Here is a 16,814-nt window from a genome sequence, read left to right as displayed (position 1 = left end):
TAAGCTCCTGTGAAATTGTCTTTACAAGGTAGAAATTCACTGGTTGAGAAGATCATGAAATGGTGCCATGTGGACACAGAGACAGGATTTTGAGCATCCTGTCTTGCTAGGGTCCATAAACAAGTCTTCCTGGCTTTGAGTGAAAGGGTGTATTCCATGTTGAGAGTGTATGTGAATGCAAACTGCACATCTTGGAAGAGCTGGCTGGCAATTTCACCTGTTTCAGAGTTTAGTTTTGCTTTCTACGGTTGAGTTTAGATGTTTCTTCATAAACACTAGCATCACTTCCTGTTTATAAAACAATTGCTAGGGTCCATAAACAAGTCTTCCTGGCTTTGAGTGAAAGGGTGTATTCCATGTTGAGAGTGTATGTGAATGCAAACTGCACATCTTGGAAGAGCTGGCTGGCAATTTCACCTGTTTCAGAGTTTAGTTTTGCTTTCTACGGTTGAGTTTAGATGTTTCTTCATAAACACTAGCATCACTTCCTGTTTATAAAACAAATTTCTAAGCATAAATAAGCCACTATGTATTTTATCACTTCTTTTCTTGTTTATAAAACAGATTTCTAAGCATAAATAAGCCACTATGTATTTTATAGCATCACTTCTTGTTTATAAAACAGATTTCTAAGCATAAATAAGCCACTATGTATTTTACAACAGCAGAGTTTTAACCTCATATAGTCTAGAAGTTCTTGGTGCTATTATTAGCAATGAATTTTATAAGCCTGGACTTACATGCAACCCCCCTGAATTACAGCGGGATCCTCCAGAAGAAGAAATACCATTTTGCACCTTGAAGTCCTTCCCAGCTGCCATTGAGCATACAATACAGTGGGCAAGAGATAAGGTAATGGAATAAGCTTATTGGAACACAGCCTAACTTAATGTGTATTTGGAAAGGTGGGGGATCTGATATACTACTTGCAACATTCTGTATTTGTTCTTTTTATTTTATAGTTTGAAAGTTCATTTTCTCACAAGCCTTCATTGTTTAACAAATTCTGGCAAACCTATCCGTCGGCAGAGGAAGTTTTACAGGTATGGGAATGTTACCAGGGTAAAATACAGGGTTTAAACTAGTGCTTTATGGATTTTGTTTCTATTTAAATTCAGTGAGATTTGGGTTAGTTTCTGACTTCTTTCAGAAAACCTGAAGACTTACTTGACCAAGTCATTAGCTGATCGCCATTTGAACAGTATTTCTGCTGTGCCTCGTAATTAAAATCTTCCATAGCTCATGTGCTCTGTACATGATATAGTCAGAAAGACTGAGGCACTGCTAGCATGTGGTTAGTATATGTCACACTGATGTGTAACTAGCTGGGAAAAATGAAAGGAAGACTGAGTTTGAAGTGAATTCAACTATGTAATAAATCAGATTCAGTTGTTTACTGTATTTTTCCTGTGAGTCTGTAGTGGCCTGTGGTCCATAGGGGCTGGGTGGGAGTAAATCAAGTGGACCACAGCACCTGGGAAAAAACCCAGTGGAGAGGATCACATAAAGGATAATATTTCACAAGTGACTCTCTGTTTCTTTTTTGCCTATGGATTGCCAAAAACATTTACTGTTCAACTAGTTTGGAAGGAATCTTGTCTGGTTTAATATTTTCATGTTTCTTTATCTAGAGAATAAAATCAGGAGAGAGCTTAGAAGGCTGTTTTCATGTTATTAAAACACTCAGTAGAAGACCCCGAAGTTGGACTCAATGTGTGGAACTAGCAAGAGTAAAATTTGAGAAGTATTTTAGCCATAAGGTAGGTAAGACCTGTAATGAGGTGGCACTAGACTGATGAGGATTTTAGAAAACTCAGTAGCCCTAATACTTAGGTGTCCAAGTCTCTCATGCACTCACTTCCATCTCTTCATAAATAACAAACTGTACTTGAAACTTTAAAATGCTGCATCCCTTTCTACTGTAGCACTTCTAGGTCTGGTGTATTAACTCACTTCTAGTAGCTCTGTTCAGTAGTCTCCATGCAGTTTTCTTGGCATTTTTCCAGCTTACTGAGCACTGTTTCCCCCAAAGTAGCAGGATTATCAGATGTCTTTTACTCAAGGACAGTAGGTTTTTGTTTCCTGCACTAAACTTTTGTTACTGAACTCATCCTCATAACACTGATTTTATCAAAGATTGTCTGAAAATAAGAGCCAGTCATGCTAAGAATCTGGTCCACAGTGTTGCTTAAAGTATGTGTGTAGTTTTGTAGGAAAGATGTGATCATGATGCTGTGTATTAATAAACATAGCTGTGCATATGGAAGCCCCTGGTAGTAGTTGTCACATTAAGAAAACATTGCATTCCTGATTGTGAATCCATGTGCAAGAATCCTAAAGTGACAATGGGGTGGGGAGGAATGCTTTGCTTCCTGGATTAAGTATCTTGCTGCTTGGACTTTGTACAGATGAGGTGACTTTGTCATCTTTGTTCTGTGAATGAATGGGCAAGTCACTCTGTCTAGTAGTGCCTGTCTTTAAGCTGTCCATCTTGACACAGTCATCTTAAGATTTTCCTACCCCTTTAACTTACTTCAGCTATATGTATTGAGATTTCACATTGTTTCTAAAAAGAAGGCTTGATTTAGTGTGGTCATGCCAATTTGTATACCACAAATTACTAAAGCTGCTCTGACTTTTCCTCTAGGCTCTTCAACTCCTTCATTCATTTCCCCTTGATACACGATTAAAAGATGGAAGTAAGTAGAAATGCCCCTTTGTGCCTGTTCTGAATTCATGGCATACATAATTTGTTGCTGTTCCTGGTTCCTTAGGATTTCATCTTAAGTCTGTCTTCTCACCAGGTCTGTTTTGGCAATCACCAAAGAGGCCACCTTTCCCAGTGAAGTTTGAATTTAATGATCCTTTGTAAGTATGGTACTACCACAGATACATTTTGTAGCATCCTATAAAACTAACCCTACAGCAGTAAGTGCAAGGCAGTGGCTTTATAGCACTAGAAGTTGGACTGGTATTGATAGGTGTCAGTGGATAGTCTTGCAGATCTGTGGCAGATTGGTGAGCTGTCTCATACTGTCACTGCAGATAAATTAACTTTCACTGACATAGGATTGGAGGGTGCTGTGACAAGTTCTGGCAACATCTAATGTGAAATGTCTTAGAACGACCCATTTCATGTCTTGTGTGACTACAGAATTACTGAGTTGTTGCTGTCATACCTCCCTGCCTCCCATTATAGAATCATCAAGGTTGGAGGAAACCTCTAAGATTATTGAATCCAACCATTAACCTGCCACTCTGCTGTAACCCCTAATCCCTAAACTATATCTTCCATCATCAGATCCAGACACCTCTTAAACACTTCCAGGGATGGTGACTCCACCACCTCCCTGGGCAATCTATTCCAGTGCCTGACCACCATTCCCTCTAGTCCTCTCACTGCAGGCATGGCAGAAGAGACCATCCCCCACCTCTCTACAGTCCCCTGTCAGGTAGTTGTAGAGAGCAGTGAGGTCATTCCTGAGCTGCCTCTTCTCAAGGCTAAACAAACCAAATTCTCTTGGCTGTTCCTCATACAACATATGTTCTAGACCTTCTATGAGTCTCGTTGCCCTTTGCTGGACTCACTCTTGATACAGGCCAAGATGCCATTGGTCTTCTTGGCCACCTGTGCACAGTGTTGGCTCATACTGAGCCTCTGTCAGCCAGGACTTCCAAGTCCCTTTCTGACAAACAACACTCAAGCCACTCCTCCCCCAGCCTGTAGCACCGAATGGGGTTGTGTGTCCCAAGTGCAGGTCCTGGCCCTTCACACTATTGAACCTCATGCAGTTGTTCTCAGCCCAATGACCAAGTCCATCCAGGTCTCCCTGTAGAGTTTTCCTACCCTCAGGCAGATCAACACTCCCACCCAGCTTAGTGTTTGCGAATTTGTTGGGATGCACTCAACTCCACATTCAAATCATCAATAAAGATGGTAAACAGGACTGGCCCCAATACTGAGCCCCAGGGAACATCACTAGTGACCAGCCACTAATTGGATTTAGGTCCATTAATCACAACTCTCTGGGCCCAGCCATCTGGACAGTTCTTTACCCATCGAAGATTCCATCCATCCAAGCCATGAGCAGCCAATTTTTCTAGAAGTATGCTGTGGGAGACAGTGTCAAATGCCTTACTGAAATCCAGATAGATGTTTTCATTGCCCCACATCATGAAATGCAAGATGTGCCAAATTAAATTGACTGCCTAAAATGACCTAGTGGACAGACCCCTTTTCTTCTTCATCAAAATTTGGGTCTGATCTAGATGGCTTGGGTAGCACAGATAGTTTAAAAAATTGATGTGGCTGAAGGATTGAAAAGCCTTTATGTGCTGCATATCTACAGCTGCTTTGAGAAACTGTCTGGATTGCTGTTTTTAGTTCAAGTGAAAACTGAGATCATGGTAAATACAAAAGTATTTCTGAGGTGAAGCCTTTTATTATCATATTGATGTCATGTGAACATTCGTAGTTGTTTTCTTGACTGCAAAGGTTAAGGAAATATGGTTTTCATTAAATAACTATTCACTCATCAAAGTTTGCTTAGTTTTGGGGACAACTTCTGGGTCACTGAAAATGTGCCATCTGTTTTGAACTGTGTGCACTGAAGGATGGAAATTCTGTTTTCTCTATGTGTATATACTCAAGATCTCTTTGAATATGATAACAAACCTTTGGGCAACTGAAGTACAAAAAAACAACCAACAAAAAATAATTAACTTTCTCTTTTCTTTAGGCACTATGGTTTCATTGTGAGCGCAGCAAAACTCATTGCAACAGTGTACTGTGTTCCTTTCACAGAAAAGGTAATCCATGCTGTAACAGTGTTCCCAATGCATAACATGGATGTACATGTTCAGTTTTGGCCCAATGTCCAGTTGCCATTTCTTTCCAAGAACTGATTAAAGTAATTCTTCAAGTAATCTTATCCTTCAGCACTGGCTGTTCAGCAATTGATTACACTTAGTTGTCTTTATTTAAATCCCTAACTCAGAGAAGAAATGAGTAGTGTGCTGGATATTTTTTCAGTAAGCACTGAACTTGGGAATTCTTACTTTGATGCATTTATTTCCAGTGCAGTATAACTACTGATCTAAAAGAAGATGTCTTAAGGCATTTTTTTAAGATGAAGTGTCTTAGCTGTAGTCTGGGGGGTTTATATGTTACTACTCACAGTCTCTCTGTTGCTTACCCATTGTTTTTCTTGTTACCCTTTTTCTTTTCTAATTGGATCTTCCTGTAAGTCACATCTACAGTTCAGTTTTCAAGTGCTAGGCACTTGGCACCACTCTGGTTCGTTGTGGCAATTGAAATGTCACTTGTTGTTTCAGTGGTGGTGTTTGACTGAAACATCATTGAATATTTCTGAGATTCCTTGGGTTTGATATTCTTTGAAATGCTCATGGATATAGAACCTTTTTGCAGGGGTCTTTTTGAGCTGATGTGAATTTAAATTGTTTTTCTTCAAAACCGTAACAGGACCTGTCAGAGGAAACTATTTTGAGGATTATTTCAGCTGTGAAGCTACCAGAGTTCAGACCTTCAAACAAAGTAAGTGATATTTAATTTAAAGAAAAAAATAAAATATTCCACAAGCAGTGTCCCACATCTCCAGCAACTCCTTTCATTGATGATAATGAGAAATAAACAGATCAGAATGTGTTTGGGGGGCATAAAGAGTGTGGCATACAGGACTTTAACTTAGTAGAGCTGAGGTATCTATGTACCAGATGCTAAATGGAAGATGTGGAGGGTGTTTTACCTTTTGCAAACGATTTCTTGTAGCATTGTTTTCCATGCATGAATGTGATTGTAAATCTGCAAGGTTTTTTTTTAAGTTTACATTAGTCCATACTATTTTAATAAGAGTAGTAAAATTTTATTCATAAGCAACTTTAAAGTAATCCAAGATGACTGTCAATTTGTTATTTCTTTCTAATTAATATAAAGGAAGTGTCATTACTTTTATGTTTATTTTTGAAGTGTTAAATGCAAAACAGCTTAAGTGTTACTGTACAGTGGCTAGCATTTGTCATCATTTAAAGGAGCAAATATTCCAGAGTGTTCTCATATTTTCCTGCCCAGTGTTAACACTTGTCTCATGAATGCTTACCTTGTGAGTACAAACTGCTGTTTTGACTTTGAATTGCAAATTGGTTGAGGTTGGAAGGGACCCCTGGAGACCACGTAGTTCAATCCCCCTTGCTCAAGCAGGGGCAGCTAGAGCAGGTCACTGAGGACTGTATCCCATTGGGTTTTGAATATCTCTGAGAACTTGGACTCCACAGCCTCTCTCTGCTACTTGTGTCAGTGTTAAACTATCCTCACGGTTTTGGTTGGAGTGGTTTTGTTTGTTTGTTTTTCTTTAAAGTATTTTTGGATGTTTCTTAGGGAATTTTATATGCTTCAGTTTGTGCCTATACCTCCTTGTGCTCTCATTGGACACCAGTGAAAAAGAGTTTGGCTCTACTCTCTGTACTTTTGCCCCATCAGATATTTATACACATTGATAAGCTTCCACTTCTCCATGCTGAACTACCCCAGCTCTCTCAGCTTGTATGAGAGATATTCCAGTCCTTTAATGATCTTTGTGGCCCTTGGCTGGACTTAGTCTAGTAAGTCTGTCTCTTGAATTGTGGAGGAAAGACTGCAGGGAAGACAGGAAATGTAGTGCACTTGACACTTGTGTTGTATGAAGTTCATGTATCTCATTAATTAAGCCCTGTGCACACCTGCAGGTTGTACAGACTGATGAAACTGCAAGAAAACCAGATCATATTCCAGTCAGCAGTGAGGATGAAAGAAATGCTATTTTCCAGCTGGAGAAGTCTATACTATCCAATGAAGCTCTGGAAAGTGAGTAGTGCAAACTGGCTTCATGGTTTAGTAACGTCTTGCATTTGCACTGCCAGAGGTGACATTCAGGTCTTTGGATAACGCAGTTCTGTAAATCTGCAAGAAGCAGAGAGCTGATATATAGAGCTTTCTGGAGTGCCATGCAGATATCTGTCCTATTGCTTGACATTGCTTCTGTATTTCTCTGGGCTCTCCATTACACTTGCATGTAATGACAACACTGATGGCAGTGAGCAGGCAGCACCAGGGAATTGAACTCTAAGTGGGGAGAGAGTGCTGGCTAGATCTCAGATGGACTGAAAGTGATTCTGATGTGAGAAGACTGAGAGTTACTACTTCTAGCTGTCAATCTGAAATTACCCTAAATTGTAAAGTCTGTTAAGAGTTTTCCTCAGTGTCTTGTAGATGTGTTACAGTGACAATGCTCAGATCTCATTTTTGTGCCTGGCCACATGAAGAGGTCACTGGACAGCAACTGCATGCAAACTTTTATAGCCCATGAATACAGGGGAGAAAGATCAGCTTTTGTCTAGCCCATCCCATGGAGTGTCACCCCAAAACTCTGACTCCAGTGCTGCTGAGTCCATAGTGAAGTGGTTGCAGATAAGCAAAGCTTATGGAGGGAATTCTCACAGGATGGAGCCATAGTGAGGTGGGGTGCATAAGAAACAGCCATAGGACTGTCCAAAATCTATTCCTGGTGTTGCAAGGAAACTAAGATTACACAGCTCTGTTGATACTTGTTCAATTACTCACTTTTAGCAAGTGGTATTGATAGAGGCATTTCTGCTTCTAGCATAGGAAAACGACTAAGGCCCCAGGCTCCAGGATATGAAATTTTTGATTAGTTAAAATTCTAGTTCCTGTAAGTTATATTTAGGACATCTTCAGTTTTCTAATAATAATCTTTACTCTATTTCTCTTTTTTGTGAGCAGCTGACTTGCAAATGAAGCCTATCTCCTTTGAAAAAGATGATGACAGTAATGGACATATAGATTTCATAACAGCAGCATCAAACTTGCGAGCCAAGATGTACAACATCGAACCAGCAGATCGGTTCAAAACAAAGCGCATTGCTGGAAAGATTATTCCTGCCATTGCAACAGCTACTGCTGCAGTATCAGGGCTGGTGAGTAAGGTTTTAAAAATGCATATTTCTTTCTCTGGCATATTTTAAAATGCATATTTCTTTCTTTATTATTTCTTGTCTAACACTGCTGTTGTCTGCATATCAGTTAATGCTACCCTGACAGAGCCTCACTTAAAGAAATGGATTTATTTCTCATGTATCAATACAAAAAGTTGTTCTTGGTTTTAGATGCTGTTGTTGAGGAATGCATTCAGTGCAGGTAGCTGGGTGTGCAGCTGCAGTGCCAGCTGCAGATTGTGCTCTGGGTGGCAGAGGCCCAGGCAAGAGGCTGTGAACTGGCACTGACCCTTTGCACAACAAGAGACACAGGGAGCTGTGGCCCAGCCAGGTGACTGGACACTCAGAGACACAGCGGGAGCTGAGGACTCAGCTGGATGACCCCAGACTGTTGAGCACACAAACTGTGAGGGTAAAAAAGCCTAGGTAGTCCTTTGTTTAGGGTCCCTCCCTGGAGGCACCAGCTCAAGCTGTTATTCTGTTGCTGCACTGTGATTAAAGTCCTAAAGGAACCAAATGTCTGAGACTCTGCTATGGGAAACACAGGGTCAAGCCAGTAAGGAAATCTGGTCTGACTGTTTGAGTCTGGTGTGTAGGGAGTCAAGCAGGGCGCACATCATCTCATGGGAGCTGCCCACTGCGAAGCAGTCTTGGTCCCAGCAGTGAAAGTCTCTGGTGGTGGGAGTGTGACTGCCAGAGTGGCTCATGGATGGTCAGGCAGGAAAGTTTCCTTAACATGGTAAGCCTTCAGTGCTTTTATTTTTGATTTGCTGGACATAATTTATTTCTGTGGCACAGTGGGCTCTGTTTCTAGATGTTATTTACTCTCCTAGTTGGACAAAGACTGATCTCATGAACAACTTTCTCTCAAGTTGCTGGCCTCTTAACTGCACTAGTGTTGATAACATGGTACCTAAAACCTAGTAAGTAAATTCTTGTTTACTGCAGGTTGCACTGGAACTTATCAAAGTTGTGGGTGGCTACCCTGCTGATGCATACAAGAACTGTTTTCTGAACCTAGCCATTCCCATAATGGTCTTTACAGAAACTGCTGAAGTAAGAAGAACAGAAATCAGGTAGGCAGATCAATGGCAGGAGGGCATGGGCAGTATTTGGAAACCTGCTAATTGATGCTTAGAACTTGCTAAGCCATTATAACAAGTACAAAGTTTGTATAGTTATTAAAACCAGATAACCAGATTAAGTTCTTATATGCTCACATGGCAGAGCTATGATGGAACCACAGTTCATGGCCATACTCCAATTAAACATTATAGATATTCAAGGTTATTTTTCTGTTGTTTAAACTTGGAAGATGATGGATCATTTCATGCTTGCTATCAAACTGTTATCCATTTACTACATACTGCTAAAGGTATATGTGATCCTGTTAATACTGCCAAGGGTGTCCCATAATGCATTGCTCAAGAATTTCCTGTTTGGAAAATGCAGCACATACTCATCTGTCCTAATTTAAAAAGTAGTGGGTTTAGGGGCCTAGTTTTGTTTCCAGTGGAAGCTGTTACTCATGAGGCTTTAAAAGTCTAGACGAGTTAGATGTGTGGCATTGTTCTTAAGAAACCACTTGGGGGCACTTTTGCCTCTTATTCAATACAAGAGCTATTCTTCAGTAGGTCTGAAAGCTCATTGACTTCATTTGCAGGTATCGTGTTTACATATCTTGGTTTTTAGCAAGGTCAGAGGGCTGGAGAAATGGCAGCAGAGAAGGAAGAGATTTTTGCCCAAGATAAAACAGCAAGTTGCTAGAAGTCATGGCAGTTCTTCCATACAGATTTAAAGGAAGTGCCTGAGTTCACATTCTGACGTAACAACTGTTCTCTTTTTCAAACAGAAATGGGATATCATTTACCATCTGGGATAGGTGGACAATTTATGGGAAAGAGGATTTTACTCTGTTGGACTTCATAAATGCTGTCAGAGTAAGTTATCTACTGTACTGGGATATATATATAAGAGGAATATATATATATATATATAAGAGGAAAGGGGTTTCTTTGTTTGGGTTCTTTGGGTTTTGTTTTGGTTTTTCTTTCATCAAGTTATTGTTCAAACCAGAATAATTTTAGTAATAATAACTGTCAGTGGGAATGTTTCCAAGTAAGTGCATCCAAGCCTATTTTCAAATTCTTTGTTAATTCAATTGGATTGAATGCATCTTAATAAAACTTCTGTCAGTGTCCATGCATTAGCAAGTTCTCTGGTTGGGATCCTATGGCTTTGAATAAATAGTTGTAATACTAGCAGCAGTACTATCTGCTGGTTTGGGCAGCTGTTCTAGTCCTTTAATAAGCTTTAATTTGTGAATTCCAGGAGAAATATGGAATTGAACCAACTATGGTTGTACAAGGAGTCAAAATGCTGTATGTTCCTGTGATGCCAGGCCATATTAAAAGATTAAAGTTGACGTAAGTATAGCTGGCAAATGGATCAAGGGATGCAATTGCACATAGAAATTATGTTCATTGGTTGTATCATAAGGACGTGTGTGACAGCAGTGTATCCTCTCAAAGTGGTTGCTAGTCATTAATGTTTTGGGAAGAAAAATTAGAAATTATTTCCTTTGAAAAGAAAGTGAATTAACTTCTATGGTGAGGAGACTTGAAAAATGCTGCTCTAACTGATGAATGCCAGAATGAGAAAATAAGTAAGTCTGACAGTAAGTTGGGTTTTTTTGGGGAAAAAAAATGTACCTTGGTTCAAGCAGAACAAGACTAATACAACCTTTTGAAACTGGCTTAAAACTAATGCTGATATTTAGTAACTTAGCTCTAAAAGAATGAGAACAGTTATTTCTGATGGAATTAGTACATTGCTTGCAGGTCAAGATTTCTGGAAGTCTGTTCAGTTCATATTAATTCCTTGAGATTCCAGCTCACTTTAGCCCTTTTAAGAATGATGACATTCACAAGGAAACGGAGTGCTGCTCATTGTCAGAAAATCGAGGTATAACAAACTGGAAGTTTGGCAGGATGTGAGGGCAGGGCATTGTTTTTTGACAGATAGACCTTTGCAAAGTAATAGCCAGATCTCACCCAGGTTGATTGAATTACTGTGCTGGTGTGCTGGTTTGAAAGCAAACTGGTGAGAGACTCCGAGTCAGAAGTACAATTTAATATGAACAACACAACAACAACAAATGCAACAGTACAAACAAAACAGAAGAAAAACACTGATAGAGTCTGAAAGTAACCTGACACTCAGTCAGGGTGTTAGTAGTAGTCCGATTAAACCGTGGCTGCAGTCGTCCTGGAGTGATGGGTTTGTTGGAGCAGTGATCCCGCAGATCTGGTTCTCTCCTGAAGGTCCAGCAGCAGCTCTTGTCCTCTGGGAATCCAGCAGGCAAAGGGCTCCCTGTGCTGGTCCAAACCCCGGCTTATATCCCTGTGAGCATGTTTGGCTCCCCACCCCTGGGGTGAGTCACCTCACCATGGGACAAGGCGATAAGGGTCACTGGCAGGATGTGTCATGCATGGGTCCTTGGCAGCCCATTAATCAGAGACAGCCCCCTGAGGGAGCCATCAGGGACAAGGCTATGAGGATCACTGCCCCACCTGCTTTAACAGCTTGTGGAGACTATAGAATACATACCACTGGCCACCCCCACACTGCAACCCAGGACAACTACTTTAGCTCAAAATCTGTTCCTTACAGCTCCTCTGAAGTGTGTGTGGGTCAGTGCTCACAGGCTTTGCTGAAGCAAGTGGATGCATTGATCAGTACTGTTTTGAAGGCCTGCCAGTAGGTAATGTCAGGCAAAGTAGTATGGGCAAGACACTTTAAACTCCCAGGGAGAGAAGAGCCTCTTAAGTTGGTACTACCTTTAGAGTGCCTGGCATACTAAGATAAGAATTTACAGCCTGTCTCAAAATAAATGGTTTATATTTCTTTTCCTATAGCTGTATAAATAATTTTGAATGAGTGAGGTATGTGGTGAAGTCAAAGGTATGATGTGAAGCTGCCTTCTTGTGAATATTAGGATTTCTCACTACCCTGAGACTGGGGTCAAGCTTTCCATGTAGTTGCAGCAACTTTGGGTTCTGTTATAAACAGTCCCAAAAGCTTTCTAAGACATTAGCACAGCAAACTCTGGTCTTGCTTGTGGTTTCTTTTTTCTTAAGTTTTTAAAAATCTTTCTCTTGCTGTAATATGACAAGTGTTGCCAGACTCTCTTCAGAATGGCAGCATTAAGTGGTAGCATACTCCTTACAAGCAAGTTTACTGCCTTGCTCTGTAGCTCCAAGCTTCCTCATGCAGATGAATATGACCTCAGAAGCTCTGCTGAGAAGAGGCTAATATTTTGTGTTCTTCCAAGGAAAGAAGTACTTTGGGGAAAATGGCTTTTTTATCTGCGCTCTAAATAGACCCACAAAGGAAATCCTTCCCTAGGTGCCCTGTGAGGAATAGAAATGAGTGACTGTATTCCCCCAGCCTCCTAGCATTTGAGCTGGCTTCACGAACTAGTGCGCCAGGTTAGCAAGAAAGTAATTTTGAACCACCCACAGATGTGGTGAAAGTGAGATTGTCTGACCTACTTCAGTATTCCAGTGTGCAACTTCCAAGCAATGGCTGTATCTTTTGAGACTGCAGAAAGCAAAGGGAGAAAGTTACACTAATACCTGACATGCTTGTGTAGTTTAAACTCACTTTGTGGTCATGAATAAAGAAGTCCCAGATCTTGGCTGTTTCCCCCCTCCCCATCGCTTTTCACCTTTGAAATTCGTGGACCTAATGTCTTAACCCCAACAAAATTACTTTCGATCAGAACTTATTATCTCGTGTCTGCACTGGAGTGTTTTTTCCTAATGTATTAAAACCAGCCTTTATTGGTAGACAGAGAACTTACTCCTCCTCATTGACCGAAATCCTACACAGAAAGCTAACTTTGTTTTGGGCCTCGATAGGATGCCAAAGAGAAAATGTTTCTGAGGAATCCCATCCAGCACTGGCCATGTGCTCTTCTGTTTTCTGCTGAGCACTTGATGGTGAGCAATATAATGGCTCACTAATGGGCTATGTCTATCAAGAAGATGGAATACAATTTGCTGTACCTCAAGTGGAGGAAGAGGTTTTGTGTTAAAATTTAAAGGTTGCTTGTTCTCCTTTTTAATTTGGTCTGTATTATGCTGGACCAGTATGTATTGCTGACAGTGAAATTCATCCTGGATTTGCCCTGAATTCCCAGTGCCAGTCCTCCTCCTGGTATGTTAACAAGCTGTTCTTCATTTCTCTGTAGGATGCAAAAGCTTGTGAAACCATCAGCTGACAAGAAGTATGTGGATTTGACAGTATCATTTGCTCCGGAGACTGATGGAGAGGAAGACTTGCCAGGGCCACCAGTGAGATACTACTTTGTTCATGAAGACAATTGATGGAAGAGACACAAAACTCACTCATGGACCATTTGTATGAAAGGAGTGTGCTAATTTTCAGCTATTAAAGATGGTACTCTATATTTCTTTTTGGTGAAGCCTTAATTAAATGGTGAAAATCAGTGGCTTTGCACTGAAGACAAACTGGATTTATGTTTCTTCTGCTTTTGTTTTCTTCAAACCTGTTCACTCAAAGGAGGATTGGTCACTCCATGAAATGGAATGTCCAGTACAGACCTTACCTTAAAGACAAGATTAGTATTGATTTGTGGGGAGCTGAAGAAAGCAAGAAGAATGGTGAACCTAACGAATGGTCCACATGTGCAAATTAGGCACTGCTTAGAGAAGAGTGCAAAAATGGTGAACCCACCATTTTATGATACTCCTGGTGTTCTAAGAACATCTCAAATTCATTTCATATGTTACTTAATTCTCAAGCAAAGTTTTCATTCTTGCCATCTACATATGAGATTTAATCCATACAAAAGGCATAAACTCCCACTTTAAAAGCAGATGAACTGCTTTATTGTGTGGTTGGTTAGTGAAGCTGTGGCCAGAGCAGCTATCTTGTGTCAGTCTCAACATGGAAATATAGGGAGTAGGTATAAATTGTCAAAACTCCCCTGAAGTCCAGAGAGCTGGAATTGTTGATTATCTGCACTGAGACTGTTCTTTGTGGAATACTGCAGTATGGGCAAAGTGAAAACCTATCGGAGAGCTGAATTAGCACTTTCAACAATAAAATTCTGTCTTCAAGAAAGAAAATGTGGTTGAGCCTTTCTGTACTCACCAAATTAAAATCACTGTACCACATGATGACTTTAAAGTCTCTGGATGCTTGCATAGCAAACGTTTTCCTCAGCTGCTCCTTTTGGTACCATTATTAGCAAATGGTTGTGCTGTACACCTGTCAACAGCACAAGTCTGGGTTGCACTGAACACTGAGGATTTTATCACCACTGGTCAGTAACTAGGATCTCAAAGCAGAAAGATTCTGCTTAACTGGAAATCATTAGGGGCTAGCTTTGCTGCTGTGGTGAGGCAGAGGTGTGTTAAGAAACCTTATCCTTTAGCTCTATCATTTAAACACTAGATAGCTGAGCTGGCAGTTCTTTTTTCTCCTCATCATGGTAGAGTGAGGTGAGCTTAGAATAAATACATGTAAACTGGAAAACCTTTAATGTGTTTAAGCTTTAGAGACTGTGATGGCACATTATCTCCTACCACTCTTGCAAAAGCTATTAACTACTTAGCTATTTATCCTCAATCATAATTTATTAAGCTTTAGGGATATCTTCACATTTAATGAACATTATTGGTCAGGAATTTTACCTCTCGTTTTCCCTTCTCAGTTAACTGTAGTCAGAAATGACAGCTATTAGATTGGGAACTTGAACACCAAGATGTATAGAACTAAATAGCTGGAACCAATACAACTATCTCAATTTGTTGGGATTCAGTCTTATGTGCAGGATGCCTTCTGGAAGGTGTACATTGTTCTACAGTCTGGTTTATAGATAAAATTTCCTAGATTAATAATATTCCTTTTTAAAGTACCTAACTTCAGTTTTGTAAGAAGTTCTTTAGAGAAACTTTATGAAAGAGGAAAAAAGGTGATTACATTTAGAGTGCAGAGGACGCACAAGCAGACAATAAGTTTCCGCTTCTAAATAACAGCTAGAATGTATTTCACGGTGGTAGTATTAGAATATGAACTCTTAACTGGAATCACTCATTAGTGCTAAGGATCACTTAAAGATTTAGGTCAAGTTGAAAGCACTGTCACCCCTCACAGCTGGAGTCTAGGAAATGAAACTTTGAGTAAGTACACTCTGGTACATTAGTGTGGTGTTAACATCATGCTTATGTTTTCGAAATAAGCAGCATATAAAAAAGTCTCAGTACTTTGCTAGAGTGCCATCTGACTGTCCTCAGGGCTTAAAGCAAACTTTCAGCTGTAATTGATGCAATACTTTTTATTAATTACAACACATACAGCTTTGAGACCCTTGTCCAAAACGTCCAGGTTAAGGCTGCTAGGGATCACAGCCAGAATTTACAGACATGGCTGTAACTCTGTTCTGCTCTTACTGCGTGTATCTGTTGGATGGATGTCTGTTCTATGAATGGCTTCTGCTCAGTTAAAAAGTTGCTTATGGAAAAACAAAATGCACAATGGCTCTAGATCTTTATTAGCAGACCTTTAAAATTCTTTGGATATAAATTAATCTAGGTAAAATCTGACAATAACTTCAAGAAGACTTTATATAGAAGAACTGTGCATGTCAAGTGGCTCATTAAACTTGTCTATCATGTTTTAAAATTTTTTGAATTGCTGGTGTGGCGAGTGATGTATTCATATTGAAGGTTGTGCAGTGTGAGTTGATTCAGTGTGAATTTGTGTTTGATACAGCCCTTTTCTAAATCTGTTCCTGCCTTTTATCAAGTCTAGCAGGTGCACAGGTGAGTGATCACACTAAAAGAGTTCAATCAAGCAGGTGGTGAGGAAACAGTGGGTGCCCTGCTTGTCTCCCTAACACACCCCACTCACCCATAGTCAGAGCAGGTTTCCTTACTGGTTTGACCCTACGTTTTCCTTAGCAGAATCTAAGGCGTCAAGTTCCACAAAGTTTATTCATGGTGCAGTAACACAGCAACAGCCCGAGGTGGTGCCTCCGAGGAGGAACCCAGCTCCAAGGCCCCCTGGCCTTTGCATACCCTCACAGACTACCTGCACATAAGTCACCCTCTTCCTCCTACGTCTTATGATCTTGCTCCCTTTTTGTGCGGATCCTCATCTCAGCATGTACCAGGAATGTTTGTGTATGCAAGCCACAAGGCACTTAGCATCCACCTCAACTGTTTTCTCTGGTTAGTCAGCCTGTTTGTTTAATGTCAGGAGTAGTGAAGATCCTCTGTGAAGACTTTGCTACTGTTAAAAAGACTGCTTTGGCAGGCCTGATAGATTTAGGCTTTATTTACCTATACCATAAGTAAAAAGTAGACGTTTTCATCTTGTTTTACCACCCTTTTCCTATGTAGCATGAATATGTAAATGTTTATTAAGAAAAACAAAGCTCTTCAAAAATAGTGATTACATAGAAAGAACAACTTTGGCAAATGCAGGAACCCTGTCACCATCGTTGCATCTCACATCCTGAAATAATGTGGGTCTGAGCTAGGCAGAGAGCTTGTATATCTGACTTGTTATCAAACACATGTAAAGATTTTAGATAAGTTCATGATCTTCATGGACTTAATTTTTCCTTGTGTCTTTGAAACCATGAGACTGTAGGCCAGTCCCAATTAATTATCTCCTGTTTTGCAATTATAGAAAGCATACCTGCATCACAATGCAGCAATCTAAACCTTTGTCCAAAGGTTAATACATTTCATAGACTCATAGAATCAACTGGG

The 16,814-nt window shown here is 40.2% G+C and overlaps 1 protein-coding gene across 1 annotated transcript in view; it reads left to right on the top strand.

The window, feature by feature from the left end:
* Positions 1-13,865, top strand: part of UBA6 (ubiquitin-like modifier activating enzyme 6) — a 29,856-nt gene extending 15,991 nt beyond the window's left edge. Inside the window, exons 20-32 of the mRNA XM_009084428.1 lie at positions 763-852; positions 963-1,043; positions 1,632-1,760; positions 2,648-2,699; positions 2,805-2,868; positions 4,740-4,809; positions 5,483-5,554; positions 6,742-6,859; positions 7,796-7,989; positions 8,956-9,083; positions 9,860-9,947; positions 10,339-10,433; positions 13,262-13,865. Coding sequence (XP_009082676.1) covers positions 763-852; positions 963-1,043; positions 1,632-1,760; positions 2,648-2,699; positions 2,805-2,868; positions 4,740-4,809; positions 5,483-5,554; positions 6,742-6,859; positions 7,796-7,989; positions 8,956-9,083; positions 9,860-9,947; positions 10,339-10,433; positions 13,262-13,397 — 1,317 coding nt within the window. The 3' untranslated portion in view covers positions 13,398-13,865. The remainder of the gene's footprint in view (positions 1-762; positions 853-962; positions 1,044-1,631; positions 1,761-2,647; positions 2,700-2,804; positions 2,869-4,739; positions 4,810-5,482; positions 5,555-6,741; positions 6,860-7,795; positions 7,990-8,955; positions 9,084-9,859; positions 9,948-10,338; positions 10,434-13,261) is intronic.
* The last annotated feature ends 2,949 nt before the right edge of the window (positions 13,866-16,814 follow it).

Source organism: Acanthisitta chloris, unplaced genomic scaffold (genome assembly GCF_000695815.1).
Source record: "Acanthisitta chloris isolate BGI_N310 unplaced genomic scaffold, ASM69581v1 scaffold17131, whole genome shotgun sequence".
Classification (NCBI taxonomy): domain Eukaryota; kingdom Metazoa; phylum Chordata; class Aves; order Passeriformes; family Acanthisittidae; genus Acanthisitta; species Acanthisitta chloris.
The sequence above is the reverse complement of the archived record's forward strand: the minus strand, read 5'-3'. Positions and strand labels throughout refer to the sequence as shown.